General features: G+C 44.9%; 5 protein-coding genes and 1 long non-coding RNA gene across 11 annotated transcripts; 1 reads left to right on the forward strand and 5 right to left on the reverse strand.

The window, feature by feature from the left end:
• Nucleotides 1-54: 54 nt before the first annotated feature.
• On the reverse strand, nucleotides 55-5,073 carry LOC144088815 (serine/threonine-protein kinase pim-2-like). Of its 2 annotated transcripts, none has more exons than XM_077619498.1 (8): nucleotides 4,950-5,073; nucleotides 2,468-3,223; nucleotides 1,448-1,542; nucleotides 1,322-1,369; nucleotides 1,003-1,227; nucleotides 739-916; nucleotides 494-667; nucleotides 55-398 (listed from the first exon to the last, which is right to left on the reverse strand). In XM_077619498.1, exons 2-8 carry the CDS (start codon nucleotides 3,192-3,194, stop codon nucleotides 307-309), a joined length of 1,539 nt encoding a protein of 512 aa, XP_077475624.1. In that variant the 5' UTR covers nucleotides 3,195-3,223; nucleotides 4,950-5,073; the 3' UTR covers nucleotides 55-306. The 2 variants fall into 2 exon arrangements, with proteins under 2 accessions (XP_077475624.1, XP_077475623.1); XM_077619497.1 differs by lacking the exon at nucleotides 4,950-5,073 and adding an exon at nucleotides 4,071-4,478.
• Nucleotides 5,074-5,639: 566 nt separating this feature from the next.
• On the reverse strand, nucleotides 5,640-8,502 carry LOC144088065 (uncharacterized). The gene is made up of 6 exons (XM_077618278.1): nucleotides 7,016-8,502; nucleotides 6,838-6,932; nucleotides 6,654-6,701; nucleotides 6,360-6,578; nucleotides 5,944-6,295; nucleotides 5,640-5,874 (listed from the first exon to the last, which is right to left on the reverse strand). Exons 1-6 carry the CDS (start codon nucleotides 8,076-8,078, stop codon nucleotides 5,783-5,785), a joined length of 1,869 nt encoding a protein of 622 aa, XP_077474404.1. The 5' UTR covers nucleotides 8,079-8,502; the 3' UTR covers nucleotides 5,640-5,782.
• A 160-nt stretch (nucleotides 8,503-8,662) lies between these two features.
• On the reverse strand, nucleotides 8,663-13,725 carry LOC144088068 (dnaJ homolog subfamily B member 1-like). Its single transcript, XM_077618283.1, has 3 exons — nucleotides 13,111-13,725; nucleotides 11,840-12,423; nucleotides 8,663-10,891 (listed from the first exon to the last, which is right to left on the reverse strand). Exons 1-3 carry the CDS (start codon nucleotides 13,319-13,321, stop codon nucleotides 10,661-10,663), a joined length of 1,026 nt encoding a protein of 341 aa, XP_077474409.1. The 5' UTR covers nucleotides 13,322-13,725; the 3' UTR covers nucleotides 8,663-10,660.
• LOC144088067 (very-long-chain enoyl-CoA reductase-like) lies at nucleotides 13,102-19,767 on the forward strand. The gene is made up of 12 exons (XM_077618282.1): nucleotides 13,102-14,588; nucleotides 14,663-14,870; nucleotides 15,523-15,574; nucleotides 15,663-15,707; nucleotides 15,796-15,899; nucleotides 16,409-16,524; nucleotides 16,612-16,717; nucleotides 17,003-17,075; nucleotides 17,147-17,190; nucleotides 17,261-17,318; nucleotides 17,381-17,469; nucleotides 18,056-19,767. Exons 2-12 carry the CDS (start codon nucleotides 14,703-14,705, stop codon nucleotides 18,227-18,229), a joined length of 1,029 nt encoding a protein of 342 aa, XP_077474408.1. The 5' UTR covers nucleotides 13,102-14,588; nucleotides 14,663-14,702; the 3' UTR covers nucleotides 18,230-19,767.
• On the reverse strand, nucleotides 14,013-17,827 carry LOC144088070 (uncharacterized). Of its 3 annotated transcripts, none has more exons than XR_013304799.1 (3): nucleotides 17,407-17,827; nucleotides 17,105-17,214; nucleotides 14,013-14,861 (listed from the first exon to the last, which is right to left on the reverse strand). It is a non-coding gene; the product is annotated as an uncharacterized LOC144088070 (long non-coding RNA). The 3 variants fall into 3 exon arrangements; XR_013304797.1 differs by having other exon boundaries at nucleotides 14,013-15,085; XR_013304798.1 differs by lacking the exon at nucleotides 14,013-14,861 and adding an exon at nucleotides 16,089-16,577.
• samd1a (sterile alpha motif domain containing 1a) lies at nucleotides 18,827-26,672 on the reverse strand. Of its 3 annotated transcripts, none has more exons than XM_077618281.1 (8): nucleotides 26,543-26,672; nucleotides 24,118-24,784; nucleotides 21,629-21,956; nucleotides 21,452-21,567; nucleotides 21,319-21,373; nucleotides 20,431-20,518; nucleotides 20,239-20,353; nucleotides 18,827-19,485 (listed from the first exon to the last, which is right to left on the reverse strand). In XM_077618281.1, the coding sequence occupies exons 2-8, from the start codon at nucleotides 24,505-24,507 to the stop codon at nucleotides 19,339-19,341; spliced, it is 1,239 nt and encodes a 412-aa protein (XP_077474407.1). In that variant the 5' UTR covers nucleotides 24,508-24,784; nucleotides 26,543-26,672; the 3' UTR covers nucleotides 18,827-19,338. The 3 variants fall into 3 exon arrangements, with proteins under 3 accessions (XP_077474407.1, XP_077474406.1, XP_077474405.1); XM_077618280.1 differs by lacking the exon at nucleotides 26,543-26,672 and adding an exon at nucleotides 24,897-25,400; XM_077618279.1 differs by lacking the exon at nucleotides 26,543-26,672 and having other exon boundaries at nucleotides 24,118-24,890.
• Nucleotides 26,673-27,668: the final 996 nt, after the last annotated feature.

The raw sequence follows: 27,668 nt of genomic DNA on the forward strand, positions 1-27,668 counted from the left end.
CGAGATCACTCGGGAAATATGAGCTATGACGAATTTCATTCTTTTTACGAGGGGCACGTCACATCAAAGTTTTAATAAAAATTCGTGTAGTTATGCCAGCATAAATACTTGAACGTTCCAGATTTTAACATAAGGGATGTCCTTCCGGAAAGATTTTTTTTTAAAAGCAAAACAAAATAAAAATAAAAAAAGGGAAAAATCCCACACCAATCAGCTGCTTATGATTTGGCAGAGTAAATGTTTGTTAAACTGCCAAATTCATTTTTCTTCATCTTGGGGGTGTTTTGTGTGGGTAAAAAAAAAAAATCAAAGAAGCCACGGGTGCCACTGCATCTGCTCCAGGGTGGCTCGCTGATCCATATCTGACGTCAAGCAGATCCATAAGAAGTCTTTACAATCTGAGAGGAAGCAAAAATAGCTGTGAGCTTGAAAATTTTAAGGTGATGCGTACTTCAAGACGGCAGAAAAATGGCCGTCTAATCATTTTTTTTACCTTGTGACAGCACCCGGTTCAACGTGAGCCCCTTAAAAAGGAACATGAGGGTGTCAAACCGTTCGGTCCCATCCAATAATTCGAAAAGCAGCGCTCCCAGCTGCCATACGGTGGCCGGACCGGCCTTGTACGGCCTCTTGAAGACGTACTCTGGAGGGGCGTACCGTAAGGTTCCTAAAGCCAAAAACATACCTAAGCACACGTGCCAAACGGCCATTGTTCCACGGACGGGAAAATAACTTCACCGGCATATTCTCGATACGGTTCTTCGTTGACAAAGCAGCTGCAGCCAAAGTCTATTAGGCGAACTCGGGGGAGGCTAAAGGTGGCCTCCAGGAGGATGTTCCTCTGCTTCAGGTCCCGATGGAAGACGTTGACGGCGTGCATTTTGATGGCGGCGTCCACCAGTTGCTTCATGATGTTCTGGGTAAAAAAACGCACAAAGACGCATTTGGGTTTTCTTTCTTGACTTGTTGACTCCAATTGACGGGATTTGGACTTTTCTCTACCCTGGCTTCGTACTCCTCCAAGGGCCCGAGTTTGTATTTGGTTCTAAACGTGAAGAGGTCCACAGACGGAACCGGTCTCTCCATGACTAGAACCAGCTCCTTCTCCATGTCGTAGGTGTCCAAGAGGAGGACGACCGCCGAGGAACCGTCGGGGTTCTTTAACGAGGACGCTTGGAGCATGAGCCAAGCTTCTAAGGGAACCTTCTGGATCTTTCCATTTATGTACTAGAACATAGAAGAGGCACTATGTAGATGAACTGCATCAAAATGTATGTATTAGCTGACAAAGGCCAAGTGGGCTCTTTATTAAAATACCCACCAAAAAAACGCTTTCCACTTTTTCTATGGGGATGTATTTGATAGCCACCTATGAGATAGAATGCCACGTTAAGTAGATGAATTGACATTTGCGTGTGCCTGACTTTTGGCGGTGAAGAAGACTTACGGGAAAACAGTCGCTTTTCCTGTAACCGGCGTAGACGGATCCGAAGCCTCCTTCTCCGAGCTTCTCCAACTGCTGATATTTCTGCGCGAACAGGGCTGGGAATGCAAAAATCACGATTGGGAATTTGATTGACGACGAATTGGGCAACCAGACTCTGGATTTGAGACGGTGGAGAATGTACATCTGGGGTGGCAGATGGGAGGTCATTCATACTCATACTGTGCATCCAGAATTAAATGTTTTTTTTTTCTTTTTTTTTTGACACGGGTGCTGTAAAACTAAAAATCTGAGCACACTATTGCACTTTCCTCAATTTCTATCCCCCTGCAGTCACAACAATGGCAGCCAATGCATTAGTAAGGCACCTAAAAATGGTCCAAAACCAATAGGAAGTAACCTGGAAAAGGTTAAATAATAATAATAATAAACTGCATGTCTAGTATGTGACACTGTTTATATTCAACCTACACAAACAACTAAATATGGAAATTAGCCCTCGGCTACAATCTTAAAATATGTTCATTAATATGTGCTGTCCCATCTCATCTCATTTTCTGAACCGCTTTATCCCCACTAGGGTCGCGGGGGTGCTGTAGCCTATTCCAGCTGACACCCTGAATTGGTGGCCAACCAATCGCAGGACACAAGGAGACAAACAACCATTCACGCTCACACTCATAGCTATGGGCAGTTTTGAGTGTTCAACCAGCTAGCCTAGCATGCATGTTTTTGTAATGTGGGAGGAAACCAGACTACCCAGAGAAAACCCACGCAGGTCCGGGGAGACCATGCAAACTCCACAAAGGTGGATAAGGGCGTGTCACAAAATTGACTGACTGCCTGCCATTGACAACGAGAGAGGTCCAATTCGCTTAAACCGGCCTACCAGTCAATATGGATATCAAGTTACCTTTTTATGGCCGAACACAAACACGAAATCTGGTCGGCATGAATACGGGCCGCAATGCAGACCGAGTTCGACACCCATGATGTACACGGACCGCAATGGCTTCATCTCACCTCTGGTGGCGTCGGGTTGTTGCACGGCGGCCGGGCAGCAGGGGCACGCGGTCGGGATGGCGGCGGGGGTCTTCTGCGCGCCGGCGGCGGTGGCGGTCCTGGCCTGCTTGCTTTGCTTCTGGCCTTCCGCTTTGGTGCTGGACTTCCTCTTGGTGGTCAGTTTGGCCAGTAAGGCTTTGACGGACACCTCTGTGACTTCCACCTGCGGCTTCTTGACTCCGACGGCCGCTTCGGGTTTGGCGGCGTACTTGGTGTTCAGGACTTTAGCCAGCAGGGCCTTGACGGACAATTCCGTGGTGGGTTCTCTGGCCAGGGGGTCCTGTCTGGTGTTGGACTTGCGTCTGGGCCTCTTGGCCGGCGCCGGCTGGGCCGAGACGTCCACCTTGTCCACGCGTTGGTAATGATCCAGCGGGAGCGACTCTTGTTTTATCGCCGCTTTACGTTTGCTAGTCCGTTTGGCCTGCGGCACGTTGGCCGGCGCCGCGGCCGATTCGGCGATCGGCGCCTTGGAGGCCGTTTCCTGTTTCTGGGCGGGGGGGCACTTGGCTCTTTTGACGGGAGCCGGCTTCTGGGACGTGCCGGGGGTCTCCCGTCTGGTCTGCGCCACCTCCGACGCCGGCGTTTTGCATTCGCCGACGATGGAAAGGGTCCCGCAAAACTTGGTGACGGGCGTGCCTCGGGTTCTGACGGCCTTTTTGTCAGCTTTCAAAAGTACACAGCCTTCCATAAAGGGGCTGAAGTGTCTTTGATCTGTAACTAATTGGAGAGAAGTGGCAAGTCAATATTTACAGTGGCATGCATGTTCTTTAACCTCCTAAAACTCTTGCAAGGCATGCATTTTGATATTTAGGCTAATTGGGAGCTGATGAGTGTAAAAACAAAGAATGATCTTTTTACATGATGTTGTTTGTACTGAGAAAAATGATGTAGGCCCTTTTAGTCCAAAATGTAACATTATAGTCTTTGACAACCAAAAATGTGTGGACGCCAGGTTATAGGAGGTTAAACATTTGAAAAAGGCTTAAATGTTTTTGTTTAATTCCATTCATGAAGGACATAAGTCTCAAAATGGTGGCCCACGGGACGATGATTTGCGGACCCCATTCGACGTTCAATTCAAGTCTGAGAATGTATTTTGCGATGGCACATAAGATGTATATTAATATTCTTTTTATTAAAAAAGTGATTTTTTAAGGATCCAATTCAAAATAATAAATACATAGATAAAAAATAAAAAATAAATAAAACAATATATACATATACATATTTTTTAAAGCTATGTATGATGACAATATAATTCTATAAAAAATACAATACATTGAAAAGAAAAGGCCATCCATTGAAATGAGTGCATTGTGCTCTTGGGATTTCATTTATTCATTTTTGTTTTTGTTTGTTTGTAAGATAAATATCATTTATCAACTTTAGAAACATAAATGTCCAATGTCCTAAACACTTGATTTGCTCAGCCAGTTAACATCCCATGTCCAATTTTGACCGTTTGTCTCGAGGGGATGAAACACTACAAATCAAAGTCTCTCGCGATGTTCGATCTCGTGTGTGCGATTTGCAAGAGAACCCAGCCACATTTCTCCTAACTCACCGGGGAGGAATTTAGCCGGCACGAACGGAAAAGGTTGGAAGTTGTCCACATTCATGTCGCCGTTGTGGCCTGCCGACGGTGCTCATTTCCCGGGTGGAAAAAAAAGCGAGCCGGCGAGTAAACCTTTGCAAATAATGCCGAGACTGTGTTTTAGAGGCTTGTGCTTTGCGCGTGCTGGAGTTTAGTCATAAAGGGGCTGCGATCACAAACACGTCAAAGGCAGCTATGCGGCCCGCCGGGACTCGAACAAGGGCCCGACGGCCGTGACACGAGCTGGCGACTGCACACACGGCGGAAAGGCGCTGCCATCGGGGGGCTTTAGGCGCTTAGGCGCTTAGGCCCTGTACTCTATTGTTGACGTTCCAATCAAAGCGATCAAGTGGCGACCACTTGCTTTATCACAGACTCTTTGGCTCAAACGTGAGGGGGGCGTGTCTTGGTTTGGAGTTTGCCACTGTTTTAGACGCGGCGGCGAGACGCGTTCAAGGCGTCCGTTCCTCTGGGATTTGGAAATCATCGTTGGGATTTGAGTTTGTTTATTTATTTATTTATATTTGTTTGTTTTTTGCTGTTTTTGACTGATTTGGGGGCGGAAGTGAAAAACTGGTCTCAGCGTTTCACAATCTTGACGTCTTTTAAACAATACGATCCCCGTTTAGTTTCATGAAAAAGTTTATGAAAAACGATGTTATTTTAGGGCCATTGAAGGCAATGGCAATCATGTCAAGGTGTTTTGAATGATAGCATTCCTGTGTCTTCGTATTTACTATTTGTGCACTTCGTGGTAAAGATTTAAATCTCAATATACTCGTATGATAATAAAAGAATTCAATTTATATTTATACAAAGTTGTCAGCTCAGTACACTTGGATTTGATACCTGTAGACCAGGGGTCTCCAATTCCGGTCCTCGAGGGCTCCTCTCCAGTCTGTTATCCATATCACCCTCCTCTGCCACACCTGAATCAAATGATCAACCAATTAACAAGCTGTCCAGGATCATGATCCTGATTATTTGATAGTGTGTTGGTGGAGGGATACATTATATTCGCTTGGGTAAAAACATCACATATTTATGCATTTTCCCTCATCACAAGATGTCTAATAAAAGTTCTCATTTTCAACCCTATACATTTAGATATACTATATACTAGTGGTCTATGTAATTTACTGTGATGGAATTAATAATTGGACTGCAAGGTACTTGCATGTTTTACAATGTGTAAACACGCAAAAAGACGTTTTGTGATGTCAGCCAGTGCGTGAGACGATGATATTAATTGCATCATGAGGAAAATAAGGCATTCCGGGATACTCCAATTTGATTGGCTAAAGTAGTACCAGCTCTCTTACAACAGGTGGCCACTTCCTGAAGTTAGATTACAACTATTTCATCCCGTATTCGGGAAATTCCCTTGGTTGCAGTAGCAAGCAGACACAGAAGACATTGTAGACCTAGGGAAAGAAAACTGGAGCCACACTCTAAATTTTAGACATTAGAAAATGCAATTGTTTTTTTTCAATTGATCAAATATTTCCCTTCTAAGAATGCACTATGTTGTAATTTTTTTTAAGGAAAAACTTTATTGAAGTTTCTTTTGCTCCTTCATGAGACCGTTTCTCAAGCATTTCTTGAAAACTGCGGCACCCCATCCCGCAAAGTCAAAGTGCGTTCCGGCCAGAGTCCAAATGAAGCGTCCTTTCGGCCGGCCGTCAAACGAGCCACGGGTGCTGGTGGATCTGCACCAGGGTGGCCCGCTGCTTGGGGTCGCGGTTCAAGCACACCTGCAAGAAATCCTTGCAATCTGGAGACAAACGTGTTAAAAAACGTCAGCTTTTAGTGCTTGGCGATCCGCCCGGCGACACGAACCTACCGTGAGACAGAACCCGGTTGAGTCGGAGCATCTGCGAGATGAAGAGAAGCGTGTCAAACTGCTTGCTGCCGGCCAGTAGCTCGAAAAGCATGGCCCCCAGGTGCCACACCGTGGTGGGCCCCGCCCTGTACGTCCCCCTCAACACGAACTCGGGAGGCGCGTAGGAGAGGGTGCCGGTGTAGTCGTGATAAGGCTCTTCGGTGACGAAGCAGCTGCAGCCGAAGTCGATGACCCGCACCCGCGGGACCCCGTACGTGACCTCCAGGAGAACGTTCCCCGGTTTGAGATCTCGATGGAAGACGTTGACGGCGTGCATTTTGATGGCGGCGTCCACCAGCTGCCTCATGATGTTCTGCCCAAGCAGACAAATTGGCCACGCGTGTCCGGAGATTCCGCGACGGCCTCGGTGCCCATACCTTGGCCTCCTTCTCCTTAAAGTGGCGACACCTGGCGATGTAGGTGAAGAGGTCGACGGAGCGCGCCGGCTTCTCCATGACCAGCACCAGCTCTTGATCAAAGTCATATTTATCCAGCAGGGACACCACGGCCGATTTGCCGTCGGCGTTCTTGATGCACGACGCCTGCAGCATGAGCAAAGCCTCCAATGGGACGTCGTGTTTCCTGCCTTTGATGTTCTGTCGGATAATCCATCACGTTAACAGCCAAAACAAACAAACAAAAACAATATATAACGTTGACTCTCCTCTTACCAGGGGGATGATCTTGACTTCTTCTTTGGGAATATGTTTGATGGCCACCTAGAAGACACGTTGACGGCCTGCATGTTTTGGGGATGTGGGAGGAAGCCAGAGTACCCGCAGAAAACCCACGCAAGCCCCGGGAGAACACGCCAACTCCACACAGAAAGAAATCCACGCGAACTGGAGTACTTACAGGGAAAGAATCCGTTTTGCGGTAACCGGCGTAGACGGATCCGAAGCCTCCTTCGCCGATCTTCTCCAGCTGCTGATACTTGTGGTTCAGTGAGTCTGGTAAGTGCACGCAAATTTGAGAGGTTGGTTAGAACCCGGTCAAGTCAAGTGCGTCCGGCGTCGGTCCGTTAAGGGCTCACCGTGACAAATTGTTGTTGTTGTGGGTAAGAGTCGTTTTTCCGCCTGGTGAGCCATTGACATCTGGGTGGCTTTGAGCCACTGACTCCTCGTTAGGGTATCTGGTATTGTGTTGCCTTTCCGGTTGGTTCCTCGGGGTGTCAGGACGGTCCTGGTCCTTGACGTCAGGATGGCGTTGGTGGACTTGGGTTTACACTTTTCTCTCCTTGTAATGACTTCCAGTTGTCTTTTAGAACCACGATTGCACGGCTGCCGGTCCACGGTGACCTTATCTCCTGGATACCGGGTCAGGGTCTCCATTTTGGTTCTGGCCTTGGCTTTCCTAATCAGGATACCCGGCCTGGTTTTATTTCTATGCGACCTCACGTTGACCGCTTTTGTTGGACACGGGTGCTTTCTCATCCGGGTCTGCGCTTTGGTTTTCCCTTGACGTTGTTTCCTCACGAGGGTCTGCGGTTTGGGTCTCGATTTCCATTTGGAACGACTTTCCGGGACTATCTTCACGGACACCGTGGTGGTCTCAAACCTCTGCTTCTTCACTAGCGTTTCCGATTTGCTAGCGGCTTTGCGCTTGGTCCCTTTAGTGGGCCTTAACTTTAGGGAAGCCTTGGTGGCTTTGACCCGTTGCTTCATAGAGAGAGTCTCTGCCCTGGGGGTGGGATTCTGTTTGGGTCCGCGGGGTGGTCCGGGCCTGGCGGACAACTTGGTTGATTTGACTCGCTGTTTGAGGGTCTCCAGTTTGGAGCCGGTCTGGCATTTCTTTCTTTTAGCTCGCGAAGATTTCACAGACATCTTGGTGGCGCTGAGCTGGGTTTGGAGGCTAAGATGTTTGGTTCTTTTCAGCGGCACGGCCTCCTCAGCGAAGGACGGGTCGTAGCGTCTCTTGGTCGGAAGCCCCCGGCGCCCTAAAATCGCGTCTTTGGGGTCCCTGGCTCCACGGTTAGCCGTGTAGGAGATGCATTCTCTGGCGCTTGCAACTGGGAAAAGAAACTCATGAACTTGTTTGTGTAGTTTTGTAGGAACTGACAAATGTATTTGAGTGATGTACAACATTGTAGCTTTCATTTTAATTTGGAAATATTAGATAAAGTGATGAAAATAATGTATATTATACAGAAATAAATTGAACTCACCTGGCCGGAGGTTGACATCCATGTTTGTAACTGTGGCCGAGTTATACTAGTCTGTGTTTTTTTTCTTTTTTTTAATTTTATTTTTATTTTAGTTCACGCAGCACTACTTTATATCAAATATATTAGCTTTAGAATTAAGTGCAAATCAGATTGTCGTCAGTTATGTGGTCATAAATCTCAACGTTGTCCTCCTTTTAATGACCGACACGACAAAAGCCCAAAAAGTGGAACTGGGGGTGACGTCACCAATGGGCTCACTAGACTCGTATCTGCGTTTAAAAACCACCAAAGGATATTCATTCGGGTGGGACGCCAACAATTAAGTCAAATTCAAGCAGCTTCATCGCTGCTTTTTAAAATTTTCATGCAACATTTACAGCGCAAATTGGGATTACGAACGACATGTGGAGCCAAACCTGGAAGTGTAATGCAAGAATTGTACACTAGATGGCGACGGAGAATCCACTTGCGATATTTCTGTGCCCATTATAATTCAAAAGAAGCACAACTATGACGTAAAGAGGGAACGAGACTATTTATTTCTTGCAGTCGTCTGGTCTATGAATTCTTCATGTATCCCATAAGAAAAGAAAACGTTTGTGAACGCAATAAAACAAACCTGCTCAAGTTCACATGGTGTAATTTAAGAAAATGCATTACAATTAAATCAGGTGGTCATGTCGATGGTGCCAATCCAAATCCACACAGCAATAAATTGATTCATGTCCATTAATAGTGAGTTTGGGACCCAAATTAGAAGTGACCCCAAAAAAAGTCAAACAAGTGCTTTAATGACATAACACAATATATTAAAAACAACTTCCTAGTCCACACATGTCGAACGTTTGGCACGTAAAGAAAAACCTTTGCGTTTCCTAACTAAAACGGAATTATCACCAACATTTTGTCTGGTAAATATTACAACTCGGGCTGGGCGATCTGCCAAAAAAAATACTTTTATCTATTTTTGTACTAGTAGTTTTCAAGATTCTGCCACGACAATATAAGAAACTAGAGCGTAAACATTTTATTCACATATGAAGTAAAAGTGACAACTGAATATTCTGCCTCTTGCAAACTTCATTCAAATATAGATAGATATCTGTCATAAATAAAGTGTTCAACAATGAAAGGTTGTAAAAAAATAACTATGGATCACAAATTATGGTATTTTAGGAGGTAGACAATAATAATAATAATAATAATAATAAAAAGTATCATCCACTTAAGGGATAATTAAGACACCCCTTAAGAAATGATTTTTTTTTAAATTAACTTTACTAATTCTTTGAATCGTGCATTTTCCTTAATAACTCAAAATTGCCAACATGCAAATTCAATTAAAACAAGATTTTAGAAAAATAAAATCCCACATCATTGCATTTACAGTAATTTATACACTAAAAAAGAGCCTTTAGAGGAGTGCCCATATTGTCCACTGGGAGGCAGCACTTTGAAGAGAACTAGTGGAAGAATGTTCTCGCTTTTTTTGATAGTTGATCTGGCTTGTTTTTAGTCCACGAACAAAAACGACATTTCTACGAGTGTTGGGATATTTCTCGTCTGTCACAAGAAATTTTACGGCATTTGCGCGTTGATATTTATTCTGTATTCCAAGGCAAATTTCCCGTCAAAGCTCAAACGGTGTAGTTTGTTGTATTTTAGCATTACGCTAGCTTTTGCAGAACGAACTTTGATATTTTATTGTCAGTCAAGTGTAACTTTCCTTGTTATGCACGTTTAGTTTTACAGTTCACCTTCATTGAAGTGTAATAAATACCAAGAAAGACTGTTCAAAAGATTCCAGACTAGCTAGCCACGTTTTAATCAGCACCATGTTATTTATTTAGAAATAAAACGGCAAACGAGCAAGATCCAACTACTTTTTTCCCCCCTTTGATCGATGCTTCCGATCCTAAAACCGCCCAGCCCTAATCAACACTACATAGTCGGGAAAAAAAAAAAATCTTGCGCTTACTGGCGAGTGAATGCGTAGGAAGCACAAAGTGGGTGGGAACTTGCATAGTAAGGTGCAGTGTAACGTCACAGATCCACCCATTTGAAATGGGGACCTTCCGGTCAGGTGGTCGTAAAATCAGCAAAACTCATTTAGCCCTCAGCTAATGAAAACTTTTGGTTGTAAAATAACACCATTTGCCTCGCAATATTAAGACTGCCATTTTTTTTGTTTTGTTGTCAAGGGCAACCTCATGACTACCATTACCGAGTTTCACTCTTAGTTATTAGTCTGTGCTTTGAAGCAATCTAAAATTCCAAGCAGTGTCGCTTCACTCTTAACCCCCCCAAAAAAATGAAAACGCTGCTTTCGTCCTTCAACGAGGATTTAAAAACTCGAGTCACATTTCCCGTCTTGCGTTAAGACATTGTAGCCGATTTTGGTCTTCAAACTGAAGCCAAAGCAGCCCTGAGGGGGGTTTCTTAGAGCCCGTTTCAAAGTAAACCAAAGTAAGAGCACCCTGAAGAACGACGCGGGGGGGAGTTTGGGGGGATGGGTCACGGCGGGAGAACCTGCCTGAGTGCCTCACGAGTGTTTTGGCCCAGCTTGTCCGGGAACTTGACGCAGAAGTCCAGGATCATGTCTCCACGCTTTTCGGGCCACTTGGAGAGCGGCAGGCCCTCGCCGGCGATGCGCTTCTTGGTGCCCGGCTTGACCACGTCCCGCGACGTCAAGGTGATGGTGCGCCCGTCCAGCGTGGGGGCGCTCACCGTGCACCCACACAGTGCCTGAACACAGACATACCGCCAACAAATGAACCCGAAAGCTGACACAAAACATTTTTGGGGGTGTTCACCGAAGGCGTTAGACGTCCAATCTGTTTAAATAGGGAGAGGTTGGCAGCGAATGCTCGTTATTAGCCCTCCCGGTCCAAATGGATTGGACGTCTAGAGTCGTCAGTGGCAATGAAACATAAGCATTCATAGCAACTTCTAGTTTAAATTAATCGGACATCTCTTGTTGTCCATTGCAGGCAATGAGTTAAATCACATGTGTCAAAGTGGCGGCCCGGGGGCCAAATCTGGCCCGCTGCATCATTTTGTGTGGCCCAGAAAAGTAAATCATGAGTGCCGACTTTCTATTTTAGGATCAAATTAAAATGAAGAGTACAGATGTATACTAAATTTCCTGATTTTCCCCCTTTTAAATCAATAATTGGAATTTTTTAATCCATTTTTTCTGTGTTTTTAGTTCAAAAATCATGTTGTAAAATCTAAAAATATATTTTAAAAAGCTAAAATAAACATTGTTTTAGATCTATAAAAAACTGAATATTCAGGGCTTTTAATCCATTTATATTAAAAAAATCTAAATATTATATCTAAAATGGTCCGGCCCACATGAAATCGAGTTGACGTTAATGCGGCCCGCGAACCAAACTGAGTCTGACACCCCTGAGTTAAATCATGTAAAATTATAATTATTTATTTAAATTAAGCATGCTTTTTGTCTTTCTTAATTTCATTACAATTTGATTAACGAATGAATGAATTAACAATAATAATTTATATTAATATATCCAGATAATTATAATTGAGACCTGGTGTCCACATGTGAGGACATCATATTTTGTCCACAGTTGATGAATTTTTCAACAAAAGAAGTAAAATATTTTTTTAATTAAAAAATAACAATAAATCTATTAAAAATGGCAGAAGTACTGTTACCATACTTACGTCTCTGAGTGATATTTTAGCAGGGTAAACAATGTCGGAGCCCTCCCTCCTAAACACGGGGTGAGGCTTGTCTTTGACGACAAACACCACATCGGCGGGAATGTTGGAGGGGGTCTCGTCGCCCTCGCGCGGGAAGGTGATCTTGGTTCCCTCTTTCCAGCCGCGTTTGATGTCCACCGACAGAATCTTGTCCTCGCTGCGCATGGTGCGGCCGTCGGGGTTCAGTCTCTTGCGGGAGATCTTCATCTTCTTAGTGCAGCCGGCGAACACCTCCTCCAGGCTCACCTTCAGCTCGTGCACCACCGGCGGGTCCTTCTGTTTCTCGCGGGCCACGCGGGGGCCGCCCGGGTGGGATTTGAAGGGCCGGTGGAAGCCGCCCATCCCAAAGCCGGCGAAGGGGTCGGCGGGGTCAACGGCGTCGTCCATGCCGCCGCCGTTTTGGGGGAAGAAGTGGTCGAAAGGGCTGCGGCCTCCGAAGAACTCGGCGAACATGGCGTGGGGGTCGCCGTGGAAGGTGTAGTTGTACGGTGAGCCGCCGTGGCCGCCATGGCCGCCGCCACCGCCGCCGGTGGAACCCTTAAGGCCTGAAATAGGAAACAAAGCCGTCATAACCAGTTCTGCCACCTTGCTTTTTGTTAGCATGAAATGATTAATTGCTATTTGAACTAAATTGCTTTGAACAGACACTTTTGAATGCCACAACTATTTTAGCCAATCAAATGAGAGTATTTTAGATAGACTGGCATTGCTCAAGCAATCAGTCAGTCAAACATCAGACTGTCAGTCAAGCATGAAAATGTCGAGGCTACTAAAATATATTATTCACAAGAGTGTCATAACATAAATATGAATATAATCACGGAGTGTAGCATATATTGAAAATAATAATAATAAAATAATGTATGTTGCCATAGCTGGTGTACTCCCAGCAGAGTGTGTCGTTTCACATAAGGATTTCCTACACGGATTCTAATAGAAAATATATAGATTTGTAACAAAATGGCCGACTTTTGCGTTGGCTCTCATTCATCCATAGTATAGTGATGACGTCATCTGCTGTCACGCGTTATTTCCAGTGCATGAAAAGTGACAATTTATGTTAGCCAAAGAGACGAATAAATGCTTTTACATCAATTTGTCAGGTCAAACAACAACATTTTCGCTTGGCTTCTGCCTCTTTCTGGAAAGTTCGGTTGGTCAGCTGCAGCCATGCAGCAGCAGAAGCAACACATTCAGTTTTGGGTCTCATTCGTTGAAAACAAGACACTTACCTTCTTCGCCATAACGGTCGTAAATATCCTTTTTCTTGGCGTCACTGAGGACGTCGTAGGCTTCTGCTATCTCCTTAAATTTGTCCTCGGCGCCGACCGACTTGTTTTTGTCCGGGTGAAAGCGGAGGGCCTGCTTCCGGTACGCCTTCTTGATTTCGTCTTCTGACGCGCCCTTGGCTATTCCCAACACCTTGTAGTAGTCTTTCCCCATCACGGCGACCACTCACTTTTCACCCACGCATAAAAATGGACATTCCAAATGGAGCAGTCGCCACCTCGCTCACGTGTCTCAGCGGCGCTCGTTTGACAGCTAGCTACCCGGCTAGCTACAGGGAGAGGGCCGGCTGAACTGGACACGCGAACCGAATGTCCGCCTCACGCCAAAGTCGGGGCGAAAAGTATCACCCGGTCTGAACGAGCACCAGGCGTCATATGTGCCGGTTGAATGGGGGTACGAATGAGCTGAGCCGAACCGAGGCGACGTCCCGGGGTCGCCCAGGACAGGCAGACAGCCAACCGCAGGAAAGAAACTTCTGGAAGAAGCTGGTGTTTCAGACTCTATTGGATGAGCGCGGATTGAGATGATTCCCTCCTGTTACTTCCGAGTTTGTGTGCGAAACAGGAAGTGGGCTCAACTTCTCTATTACCAACAAAAATCTGCCATTAGCTCATTGGCTTCCATTGACAGCGAAATAATTTAAAGTGGAAGGGTTCGCAGCCAATGAACACACGTTCGTTTCTTGTTCTAATGGATTACTAGTCGTCTGCTAGGGATAAACTCATAAAAAAGCTTTCATTCCGGTTTTAAAAGCCATTTGATGTCTACAATTCAATGACCCCATTGCAAAAACATGAGTATGACGACGTCAAGTTCAAATGGATCGGACGTGGTAGTCTGATAGGGAATGTCAGTCCATTTATTTCTTCATGTGAATTCCAGCTTTCCAAATACAATAAAACAATCAAAAGACTATGAGAATACTTTAATCATATAACATCTGCTGGACATCTTTAGTTGCTTCCAAGGGGAATTACCAATAGCCATAGAGGACATCATTCATAGAACACTTGAGGTCAGAAGTAGGAAATAATAGTTAAACAGGTGGTCTCGGGCTTACAGGCGGGAGAAAAAAAAAGTGTGTTGGTGGGTGTTGACATGTCATCCATCCTTTCACCAGATCAGACTTTAAGCAGGTCTGCTAAAGCCAGAACGGTGAAAGGCAGGAGCAGTGTCTTCTAAAGTAGTAGACAGTTGACCCGCGTCCAAGGATCACACGTCGGTATTTGTCGCCGGCTCGACCGCGCACCGCGCGCGTCGTTCCAAGGTTACGGCCGAGCTGCTGTGCGAAGAGCAAATCGGGCGGCTTATATTTAGCCCCGCGAATGGCGCTCTGTGGATTATGTCTTGCCGAGCTCCGATTTCGTCTTCAGCGCCTCTGCCCGGCAGGACGGGCGCTGCCGCCGTCCCAGTTATTCAGGTGAGCTCCAGTCTCGCGTTCTTGCGTAGCGCCACATCTTCCAGGCATTTTTTTTTTCTTTCCACGGGCCAAAGGCCACGAGCGCCGGACCCCGCGGACCAGGTCGTGTGAATCATGGACGTCCTCGCCTTAGAGGCCAAGAGTGCGAACGGTACGGAGAACGAGAAGAAGTCTTCATCCAGGCCCAGGCCCAAACCACCCAAGAAGCCCAAGAGGATCGTTTACTTCGAGGTGGAGATCGTGGACGTGAAGACCAAGGAGAAGCTGCTTCTGCTGGATAAGGTGAGTTATTTTAGAATTAGAAGATGAGAATATTTTTGGAGGAGTCGCTCGGATGTCCAATAGAAATAAAACAGCGAGGGAATGCGGAGCATGTTGTCGGTTCCCGTCGGCATCTCGCCGACTGGCTTTCATGTTTGAGCTCGGCGTGTCGTTTTGAACAAACTGCCGGGGGCTAAATGCGATGTCACGGTAGAAATGGAGTGGGTTGAAAAGTCCTTGAGGTGAGGGAAGAAACATTTGAGGAACTGTAGACTAGAAGAAGAGACTTATTCCATACCTGTCAACCTCTGCCGATAACTGCCCTTATAAATGATTATGATTCCCCTTACAAACCCCCAAAAAACCTTACAAACACCGTACGACTCGTACGAGTCGTACGGTGTTTGTAAGGTTTTTGGGGGTTTGTAAGGGGAATCATAATCATTTATAAGGGCAGTTATCGGCAGAGGTTGACAGGTATGTTATTGTTAACAAGACTTTGAGAAATTGATCACTACAAGCCCAAAAAAAATAAAAAGGCTGGGACTCTGAATTAAAAAAAAAAATCTGACTAAGCTAAAATCAAGTAGTGTTGTCATCAAGTCAATCCAAAACATTTAAGAAGTTCTAATGTTATACTACAATGCTTAACACTATTTTTTTGTGGATGCAGGTGGAGCCCACTGCAACCATCTTGGATATCAAGGCCCTGTTTCACAAATCATGTACGTACGTATCTTAAAAAAATAAATAAAAAATGAAGAAAATGATAAAATTGGGATATTTTACCAGCGCTTGCATTCATTTGTACAGATAAGAAATGGTACCCAGCCAGACAGTCCCTACGCTTGGATCCAAGTAGGCGTACTAGCTCGTACTATGTATATAATAGTAGGTCATGTGATCTCCAGATAGCTCTTGATGGGATCTTTTTTTTTTAAAACAGAGACCAAGTGTCTCAAGGATGACGAAATACTTCAAACGCTTCCTGTGGGAACGACGACCAGCTTCTACTTCAGCGACCTTGGACCGCAACTCACATGGGGGACTGTGAGTTTGCAACACACACACACACACACATAGACGGACAAGCACACACAGGGTGTGCTGCTAAACAGCCATTGGCACTCGTTTGTTTTCCTCTCAGCTCCTGCAGTAGGACATCTAATCTCATGGCCTCATTTCACCCCAAGGTGTTTATCCCCCCTCCCCTCCCCCCAGGGTCTCGTCTCCCTCACCCGCGTTTCCGCCGTCTACGTACACTCACGTCAGCGCTGCTTTATTACGTGCGGCGACCCTTCGGAGATTGACAGATTTAAAAGACGTTAGGGGGTGGTGTTTCGTCAAATTCGATAAATACTTCAAGGAGTGGACGTGAGTCAGTCCACTCAAAATGAAGATTTTGTGGCGACAAAACCTAATAAAGATCAAAATGTACACAAGTTTCCAAATAAGGACTTTAGACGAGAAGTCCTTTCTCTGTAAAAGCTGTTTTTTTCAATTATTTTTGACTTGCATACTAAAAAAAAACTAAAATCCAATTTTCTTGCACGATTTAGGTGTTCCTCGCCGAATGCGTGGGTCCGCTGGTCATCTACTTAATGTTCTACTTTCGACTCGCCTTCATCTATGCGACGAAATATGACTTCACCACCAGCGAGAATTGGGTCGTTCAGTCAGTGTCAGCTCTTCTTACTTCTCCCACTTTTTGTCAGATATAATCAAGACCTGTAAAATATGAAAATGTCCATTTTTTTTGCAGTTCCGCTTGCATCTGTCACTCTTTACATTACATCAAAAGGATTCTGGAGACAATGTTTGTCCACCGCATCTCACATGGGACGATGCCTTTACGGAACATCTTCAAGGTGATTTTTTTTAATACACTTTGCCTCAAAACTTGTGATCTTTAAGTGTGTACGTTCTTTTTTTTTTAATTACAGTATTTTCTGCCCCTTTTTCCATGTTTTTTTCCTTTCTGCCCACTGACAGCCTTTTAAGTTGCCTATTTAGCCAGTTATACTCCATAGTATTACTTTTACTTTAACGTATGTTTGTTCTGCCTACTTAACTCACCTTCAGATGCAGATTTAGAGATTATTTCCTTACCTATTTTGCATTTTCTGAGCTAAAAAAAACCCATTTTTTTCCAGAATTGTGGGTTTTATTGGTGTGCCGCGGCCTGGATGGCATACTACATCAACCACCCGCTCTACACGCCGCCACGTATAAGTGCCGCCTTTGTTTATACTCACTTTGATTTGTAGTGGATAATGGGAGGCCATCTTTTTTTTCAGTTTACGGGCAGCAGCAGGTGAATGTCGGACTTTACACTTTCTTGGTAGGTTTAACACAAACGTGGAATCTGTAAACAACAAAGTCAAAATGATGTCTCATTTGTATTCCTGCAGTTTTGCCAACTTGGGAATTTCTCCATCCACGTCACGCTTCGTAATCTAAAACAACCAGGTATTCAGACTGTATTATATGTTTAAAAGCGGAGAATATGTTAATATTTTTTGTCTACTCAGGCTCAAAAGTGAAGAAATTTCCTTACCCAACAAAGAATCCTTTCACGTGGATTTTCTGGCTCGTGTCTTGTCCAAACTACACATATGAGGTAAAAACTGACTGCTAGCTTGTTTTCTCTTCTCCACTGGAGAGCAACAATAGGCAAATGTATTGAAAAACCAGTAAACTTACTGATAAGATACATCATTATTCATTTCCAAAGATGTCAGTTATGAAAGAATCTTCACTGCAGTTTCCACAACTTAAAAAAAGCTAAAATTAAAAAGATAGCGACTTCTCTTCACCATGACTGCAAACTAACTAGCAGCTAGCTTAATTAGCTTTCTCTCCTTTCGTTAAATTAGCTTGACTGTCTAATTCCATTACTGCCATCCAGTGGTTAACAATTGAATAACACGTTATAGAGACTGCATGGAAGGAAATGTGTGCATTTTAAACCTAGAATTTTTTTTAAAAAAATTGTACTAATATATATAGATAAAATCCAATAAAAAAATGAAGTGAGGTAAATAGTGTATATTTACCTCACTTCATTTTTTATTGCATATAACTTTATTTAGGAGTACTTATTTATGTGTGCACTTTATGGTGAAGCTTGAAATTTCATTATGCTTGTATAATGACAATAAAGTTGAATATTCAATTCAATTACCGCCATATTTGTGTGCATCCAGGTGGGCTCCTGGCTGGGCTTGAGCGTGATGACCCAGTGCGTGCCCGTGGCTCTCTTCACGCTAGCCAGCTTCGTGCAAATGAGCGTTTGGGCCCGAGGCAAACACCGCGGCTACCTGAAGGAGTTCAAGGATTATCCCACCCTACGTTCGGCCATCTTGCCGTTCGTCCTTTAAAAAGCTCCGTCCGTCCATTTTCCGATTGGGGGCCATTTCTCTCTGAGTCGTCGTGGGACTGCAAAAACAAAACAAAACAAAAAACATTTCTGATTAGCATCTTGTGTCTCTTTTATAACAGTTCTTCGGCCCGTTTGCGTGGCCTGTCCGTGCACTCCAGCGAGATGGACGGCTGCTTTAAAGTCTTAATTTCAAAAGATTTGGCTAATTTAGCTTAGCATTCAAAGTGTTTCTAAATGTCAGTCTCCCACTACTCTGGTCCAGGTTTTCCCCAACACATTCAGTCAGTGGCGGCACATTAGTTTGACACTATCCCCCCACCCAAGCACACCCCTTTACACCCACAAACAGGGGCCCCGAGCGCAACCGCCACCACCCCAAGCTCCACCCCTGCGTACTCACGAGTTTTGACTATTTGTGTAATTAAAATTACTGATGAAAATGTGTCCAAGTGAGAATTTTCAGAGGGAATTTTGGCAAAATACTGAAATTACCATGCCTTTTGTGATTGCGCTCAGACAGGACCCGATTTTTTTTTACACCAATTAATACCATAATAACGTGCTTTTCCAAGCCCAAATTAAACAGGAAAAAACATAGGTTTGAGCTTTATTCGCGACTTATTAGAAGCATGACGCGGTCGGTACAAAACCAAAAAAAAAAGGGACCCCATCTAATGGAATGTTCTACACTTCAAATGATTGACAGGTATCACGACACAAGGACAGAGCGGCAGAAAACTTAACACTGCAAACGTGGTCCACCGCCTAGACCTAAAACCCCCAAATGGCTTTTTTTCTCTCTTTCGTTTTGTTTATCGACTGCGTGTCGCCGCTCACCGCGCAAACCGTTGAGGTAAAGAACGAGAAATGAACACGGAACGCTTGTTTTGTCGGACTTTTGTGGGAATATTCGGAAGAGCGAGTCCACGGGAAGGTCAGGTCTGGCTTTCCTTAAAGGGACACTGCTCCTTTTTTTGCACAGGTGAAATGAGGAGGTAGGATGATTGTTTGTTTGTTTTTCCTTCCTCCGAGAGTCATCAAATGTGATGACGGCGTGGCGAGACTTGACTGGAAGAGTTCTGGGTTTATTCCCCCCCGCGGAATCCATCAGAGGTCGTCGCATTCCAGGAAGTGGCTCCTCTGCAGGACCTTGATGTGGCGCTCGTAGATTTTGAGGGCGGGGCCCAGTCGGATGGACAGGCCGGTTAGCACGTCGCTACGCTGCAGGAGGAGGAGCGACTTGCCGTCGATTTCCTGCGAACGGACGCGAGATGGGGAATTAGCGTTAGCCTTTTGCGTAATGGCATCTTCTCTAGGTTTTTATTGGATGGTGTGGTTAGAGTGGAATAAACCACACATTTTGGTTGGCAGCAAAAGAATGATGAGAGCCAAATGCGGCTCTGGAGCTGCAGGCGTTTTTTATCAATGGCATTGAAAGACTTTGTTGTCGGTGTTTTTGGGGGTTGCAAAAAAATGATGGCAATCTATTTGAACTCTCACGTGCTAATGTATAATATGAATTTGTGTTGTAATGATTAAAGAGGATCATTTATATTTAGGATTTTAAAATAAATAAGGTTTGTATTTTTCCCTAAAACTGCAACTGTAATAAATTACATTTCTAAAAAAAATATGATAGTGTTTCATTATTTTGAAATACTAAATGATGGCCAAAATATTTTTAAAAAACATTACTTTTTAATATTTAAAATACTTTCCTACCATTTCCTTGATGTATAAGAAATTAAAAACATCTTTTATTTTTACAAACAGTTTAAATTATATTGTCACCTCCTACAAGGAAATATAATAATAAAAAAAACAGAATTAGTATTTAAAATATTTCATTAATAAAGATAATTGATCATGCACTTTTGAAAAAAATGCCATATTTCTATATTCAAAAAAAAAATAAAAATTCAAACAAGGCCATTTGTGACTACTTATTCCGGGGATTAATAATTTTTTACTTGAGTTAGGCTCTGAAATCAAGATTAAGGAACCCACCTGCGTCCTGAACGCCAACGCCTGCTCCGGAAAACCGGCTTCGGCAAAATAACTGGCAACGTCGGCCACCGTCCAGCGCAGCAAATTCTGACTCATCTTCTCCTTTTTCAGCGAGCTGTGAACACGGCAGACAAACATTTTGCTACCCTGCGTCTTTGCACATATTTTGTAGAAAAGCGCCCCACAACTCACAGGTCGTCGCTCTTGTTGTCTCCGTTTACGTGGACGCTCTCGGCTTGTGCGAAGGAGGACAGCGTGGCTGTGCTCTTCTTTCCAGTACCTGTTGACAAAAGACGTTGTTCTTAGTAAGGCTGGTCCAAAGCATTTTTGCTATAGTAGAATGAATAATTGATGATTATTTTGCCACAAATCGACTCACGTCTGTTACATTAATCAGAGCTTTACATTGTTGCTATAAAATGGCTAGAATTGGAATCCAACAATATGCCTTGATAAAAGAAAATTCTACACCAGGGGTTCGCGGGCCGCGTTAACGTCAACTCGATTTCATGTGGGCCGGACCATTTTAGATACAATATTTAGATTATTATTTTTTAATAAATGTTTTAAAAGAACTAGATTAAAATCCCTGAATATTCAGTTTTTTATAGATCTAAAACAATGTTTATTTTAGCTTTTTTAAATATATTTTTTAGATTTTATAACATGATTTTTGAACTAAAAACTGAAAAAAATGATCAAAAAATTACAATTATTGATTTAAAAGGAGGAAAATCAGGAAATTTAATGTACATTGTTAGATGTTAAGTTTTAGCATCTGACTCCAACGCCTAAAACTATGTATTATCTCATCTAACAATTAATGTCTAACAACATCTATACTCTTCATTTTAATTTGATCCTAAAACAGAAAGTCGGCACTCATGATTTACTTTCCCGGGCCACACAAAATGATGCGGCGGGCCAGATTTGGCCCCCGGGCCGCCACTTTGACACATGTTCTACACCATGTGGGAATTGAACCCGGATTAAAAAGTTAAAATAGATAGGGTGGAAAAAAAGGGGGAAATGTCATTTAAAGAGGTCCAGAAAGGATGTTCAAAATGACGGCAAACCCACCGTCTTCTGACGACAAACTCTGCGCTCGAACATCCGCCGAGTCGCCGTTCCGTTCCTGCGGGACGGAACCAACCAAACGTTAGCGCGGGGTCGGAAGACGCCACGGACGGGACCCCGGGACGAATGCCCTTACCAGTTGCGCGGCGTAATCCGGCACCAGCTGGTCTGAGTGGGGGCCGCCGTCGGCCATCTTGTCCTCGTCCTTGCCGTCGTTCTTGGGGGCGCTTGGAAAGACGGACGCGGGGCGGACTGTAAGGGAAGAATGTCAACGTTAGCCAAGGTTAGCGAAACGTCCATGTCGCTGTCCTACCTTTATCTATGTGCGTGGTCGTGGTCTGTTCCTGGCGCTCCGGCGTGCAACCGGCAACCCCGTTGGCCCAGTCGTGGTGTGTGGGGGTCTTGGGACTCGGAGGGGGCAACGAACTGGGCCTGCCGACCGCCATTTGGGCGGAGGGCACGCAGCCCGGACCGCTACCGGGACCGGGGACGAGCCCGGGGCGAGCGTGAGACGGCGAGCAGGGGGCGGACGCCGCTCGGGAAGCGCCGGCGGAGCCGGTGGAGGGTCCGTCTTGGCCGTCCCGGCTCTCGTCGCCTTCGTCCAGGTTGCTGTCCGTGTCCATGGCCATGGAGGTATCGGCCTGGAAAAGTTACAACCGTCTTATATTCAATCCTGTATTTTAAGCCTTCAGTTATATTGACAGAGATAGACGTCCAATCCCTTAAAATTGGGAAGGTTGGCAGGGATAGTTCAAAATAATCTGGAAAATGGGCAGTTAGCCAATCGCAGGGCGCAAGGACATGCACACATTCATACCTAGAGGAAAATTTACAGGATTCAACAAACCTACATATTTTCGGGGTGTGGGAGAAAACTGGACGACCCGAATAAAACCCACGCAAGCCCAGAGAGAGCACGTAAATGCCACATAGGTCTCCGAACGCGCTAACCAATGGTCCATCGGGACGCAGTTCAAACACTATGAAATACTTTCGGCTAGACAACGAAGTTGTCTTTTTATTTGAAAATACACGCAAGTCACTATCACTTCCTGTCTAAAAACAACAGCAATTCCAACTGATCTTGTACATTGTACACATCTGAGAAGAAAATCCTGTGTCCCGTCCTCAGCGGTTTTCAACCCAGATTGTTGACACGACTGCAGGGGTGGGTTGACGGTGGGTTTTTTGAGGGGGGCTGACTGACTGTACGAGTCTGAAACATGTCGTAATTTGACCTCTGTGGTGGTAAATCATTAGCAGTGACTCGAGAATAGCACAACTTCGATGAAGAAAGCTAAGGGCAAAGCGTAGGGGGGACGTTTTGTCTTTCCACGGGGCGGTTCGAGTGCGAGCGTGCGAAACTGCTGCGTGTCACGGAGCGCAACTTTCACGAGCCGCCTTGCAAAGGACGACCGGACGGAATTCGAAACACGAACACCGATGGGATTCTGCTGGTGTTGGGTGCATGCATCGCTTGACCTATCGTGATATGAAAAGCGAGGGGGAGAGAGAAAGAGAGAAAAAGAGGCGAGGAAGGAGCGGTGGGAGGCGGTTTCCCCTTGTTTTGCGCACATTTCCTTCGAAGTGCGCATGCCGTTCGACGGTCTCGCCATTGTGCGCGTGCGCGCGTGCGTGCGCGCTGCAGGGCAGTTGAAAGAGAAAAAAGCGCCTTAAAAGCCAAGTGAAAAGCAGAGCTACTTTTCCAATGGGCCGCTCCGTTTTCGGACACGTCACGATCGCACTTCGGGATGAAGCACACATGTTTTGCGTCGGCTTTTTTTTTCGCCCTCACGAGGACAAACTCGACGTGATCGCGGCTTAACCCACATCGGACGGCCGCATAAAGCAAACGGCTTCGTGCTGCCGTCGACGTTTTGCACTACTACACCCTCCATGGGGGCACTTTTCAACCGAAATGGGAGACAAAAATACCAAGGCGCTAGTGGATGCGTGGGGTCGATTTAAAGCGTCGCCTAGTCACGCGTCCTCGGTTTTTAAAAAAAGAAGAGTGACGCAGATGACAGTACCGCGGCACATTTTATACACAATAAATCGCTGGAACGAGAGTTGGTTTAAAGTGACGTGAAGTAAGGGGAAGGTGTTTGTAACATTGTCATGCCTAAAACGTGTCTTAACACATGTCACTTGCAAAATAGTCGCCTCGCGCCTTGCCGTCTGTAATTTTTGTTTCACTTAAAAAACAGCAGTCACAGTTTGACAACGAGAAAGGAAAACAAACGCGTTTTTCCGGAATGCCGTTTCAAAGTAAAAGACGCTTCCATTAGTTTCTACGACGATGACGAGAATGTGAACTCCTACATCCGGGTTACATTCGTGTTCAGAAGCTAGCTTGACTGCCGCCCCGCCGAATGCCGAGTTTGGGCCACGTTTGGAGCTGAAAATGCCGCTTTTTGCGGCCAAAAGCAATCGACTAAACCATTCGCGAGTGGCTCCGGGGGCTTTTGAGCAAAGTGGAGTTGGGCAAAAAGACGTTCCTCGGTTCGCACGCGCGCAGCCCGCTTCCTCCCTCCTCCCCCTCCTCCCTTTTCTGTCCTCCACGGTAGCGCTCAACCGCCGCTCCCCGTTTGCGGCATTCCTTTTCTGGGTACACTCGCCAACCACTCCCCGCTTAGACACAATAAAGATGCTTAGGGTCACTAGGTGGAAAAACAAAAAACCAAAACAAAACGAGAAAAGCACGAACGTGCTTTGTTCGCTCCACCACCTGTAAAAGGAACCACTTCACTGTTCATGTTGTGTGTGTGTGTGTGTGTTTGAAATAAAAGAAACGTGACTTACCTCATCGTCGTCGTCTTCGTCGTCCGGGTCCGCCGGGCCGAGCGCGCTGTCCCCGTTGCTCAAGTCCGAGTGAGCGCCGTCGTTAACGGCCGCCGTAGACGCCGACGCTGACGCCGTCACCGCCGCAGACGCCGTCACCGCGTCGTCCTTCTTGCGGCACCTCCGCTGAACCTTGGCGGCGTTTCGGTATGAAATGGAGCCCTTGTAGTTGACTTTGAGAACCGTCTGCTCCCGTATGAGCTTCTCCAGCTCTCCGCACGTCTGGTCGGGCTCGCACCCGTGGCGACGTCGGACCATTCGGCAGATTCGCTCCAAGTCCGGCCGGGCTTTTCGGGACCGGAGCGAGTCGATAGTGTCCAGTATCCACTCGCGGTACTTGGCGTCGGACATTTTCCTCTTCTTTTTTTCTCCCCCTGTTATTATTTTTAAGGGGGGAAGGCGGAGAGGTGTGCGGGGTGGGGTGGGGGGGGGGGGGCAGTCTCTTCTCTGGTGCGTTAGTTGCAGCGGCGGAGAAGCGGAAACCTTCGTCCGTACGCTTGCCTGCGTCTTGCTCGTGCGCTTAAGGTGGACCAGCCGGGTTACAGCTCCCAGAAGTTTCACCCTCCCTTTCCCTCTCGTTCCTCCTTAAGATGGAGAACGCGGCGACGGCCGGTTGAACAAAGTAGAGCTACGTTTGGGAAGTAAAAAAAAAAGTCAGCCGGGGACAGAAATGCAATCTCGTCAGGCTTAGAACGTGTCTTTAATAACACATGACGTTCCGAGATGGTCGACAATGTTACCGTTTAGCGTCTTTCCCTTCTGCGTCGCTACACGAATTTGATGTGTGCACGTACATCCTATGCGACGTGTCAAAATAAAACTTACGACTTGGACTTCATTGTCTGTGCCTCTTATTGTTAAATGAGACGCGGCCGACTTCCGTGTTACAGTTGGTTTATTTGTCCTTCACAGTAAAGCCGCTGCTTTCGTCTGTCTCGTGCGCTTAAGGTGGACCAGCCGGACAACAAAAGTTGTCCCGGCCATGTGACGGCACGTTTGGAAGTAACAGTGGCCATTGTTGTAGTTTTGTGACACCTCAAACGCTTATTAAATAGCATATTCCACGACCAAGGCGGTCGACATGATAGATTTCGGTCAAATTAGAGATTTGTACCCTCCGCGCCCCCTCGGAAAATGAAGAAGCGACTATTTTCGGGCATTTCCGGGTCGTCGTGGTAAAATAAAAGTCGAAAAGACGAGGTCGCCGTTCGATAACTCCAATAAAAAACGTAATTAAACCATTGATCTCATATAGAAGGCTAGATGCCTCAAGTGGAGTCGGCAGCGTAATTTACTGAGGGTGATTTTGCCTCGGAGGACTCCTGTGATTTAATCCACAGAATTTTAGGTATATAAAAAACGATTTGCTTATAATAGAAAATACAGTGGCTGTGATTTGGACTGGATATTTAGCTAAATGTGCGAATGTTTATAATTTTCCAGTTAAGATTCTGCATTTCTGACGTTTATGATAAACCCGGCCAATTGAAAAATGAGCAATCGTTCGCCATTTCAAAGTGCACGTTCCATTGTTTCTATTTAGCGTGCGGTCCGACGCCACGTGACGACATGTTTCCCAATTGACTCATCATTGGACCATCAGACATCTAGTCTCATATATATGCTTTCTATGAAAAGCTCACTTCCGGGTTTAACGCGCCAGATGCGAAAATTGCATTCGCGCACTCGATAAGGAGCCCAGTCGAACAGAAATTCGCTTCCGGTGTATGGTGTCAAAATAAAGCTCCCACCACTAGTTTGCATCGAAATGCCAACAATTCTTTTATGAAAAGCAATAACGTTTCCGGCTAAGACACGCTAGCTTGACTGTCGCAGATAGCGGTCTTGCGGCTCCAGCTCGCGCGTCGAAGGCGGACTGGCCCAGTTTACGACCAAAAAGTTCGATCCCCACCCCCCAGGGGCGTCCCATGTGCAAGCACGACGAGTGAAAGGGGGGCACATAAAGACGCTCACAAAAGGGGAGGGCAGACAAATATCAGGGGTTTTCTTGTCTTTGGAAAAGGCGTAGCGAGGCTATTTTGCTGAAAAACAAAAGCCATTTAAAGCTACACGCACACAAAAATGCTAGGGGGCAATGTTGCACACCCCACTTCTGGGCCATACATGTATATTACCATTGAAAAAACAAGTTGTTAAGGTTAAACAATAAATAAAAAAGCGCACAAAAATCGATTACCGACTGCACATCATTTATGCCATTGTGACTATTTATGTAAAGATATTAAACATACACATTGGCTTCAAAACGAGCGTTCAAGGAGATTGTGCGTCTGTGGTTTTTGACTGGGAGATTTGGGGCTCCATCTAGTGGATTATTAGTACATGAGTACTGGTGCGAGAAGTAGTATTTTACCTGTAAACTTACCTGCAGATGTGTAAAGCATTCCAAATTATTGCAGCGACGTCCTTGTCGATGGATCAGGATTTTAATGCATGGAAACAGTAGTTGAGGCTTTTGTTCATCTTTTTTTTTTTAAGTCTTTTGGATTTACCTAAAAAAATGATGAACATTTGCACCTGCGGTTCAATGAAAGACATCCATTAGTTTGAGGTCATTTTTGAAATGCACACAGAAGCATCTTTAACAAGTACAACTTTATTGGAATGATACATTTTGCAAAATATTTTATTTATATATATATATATTTATTTTTTACCATATTCATTGTGTTCTAAGGGTATCTGTCAAATTCTCCAGAAGGTAAGATAGTTAAGACTGCAAAGGCATAATATACAGTATTGTTGCCATCACCCCCCCAAAAAGGTACATTAGACTACACAATCACTGTACCCATTTCATGAGGAAAAAAAAGATTAGATGCTCTAGTTGCACCATTTTTTTTTTATCTTTAGGCTATTTTTTTGAAAATACAATTACAAAATATGAACCTAAAACACCTCAGATGCAAAATGTGTTATGTTTTAACACGGAAACTGGATGTTAATTCAAAGACAAAGGATGAGATCAAACTTATTTTACTTATTTAGTGTTTATCTTATATAATAATAAGAATAATAACAATATACATGACAAGAGGCATGTGGGACGCAACATGACGAAAGTATCGTTGCCCTTTAAATCTGAATATAACCGTAATGTGCTCTATTCAATACGCACAGTGTCTTGACTTCACATGAGTGGACCCCCAAAGTTCAACGTTCCAAAAAGGGACACTCGCTTGGGTAAAAATTGGACGTCTATTGGCGTCAGGGACAGCCAAGAAGTAACATTTAATTATCAACAAAAAAATGTTAATTGTAAGTTTTATTTTTGGGGTGTACTTTGGAGTTCCACCGTTTGTACGTTACACTTTTTTGACTCGTACAGAAGGTTGGAAACAGGATTGTAAAGTATTGGATGTTTTAGCTAAGATACCTGAAGTAGCTTCTGGATGAACACTTAATAAAGCAACAACGTCATTTTCTAAAAGCGATTGAAACGATCAGACAAGTCATAGACATTCAAAATAAATTTCATCCAGCGTTTGATC

Source organism: Stigmatopora argus, chromosome 14 (genome assembly GCF_051989625.1).
Source record: "Stigmatopora argus isolate UIUO_Sarg chromosome 14, RoL_Sarg_1.0, whole genome shotgun sequence".
Classification (NCBI taxonomy): domain Eukaryota; kingdom Metazoa; phylum Chordata; class Actinopteri; order Syngnathiformes; family Syngnathidae; genus Stigmatopora; species Stigmatopora argus.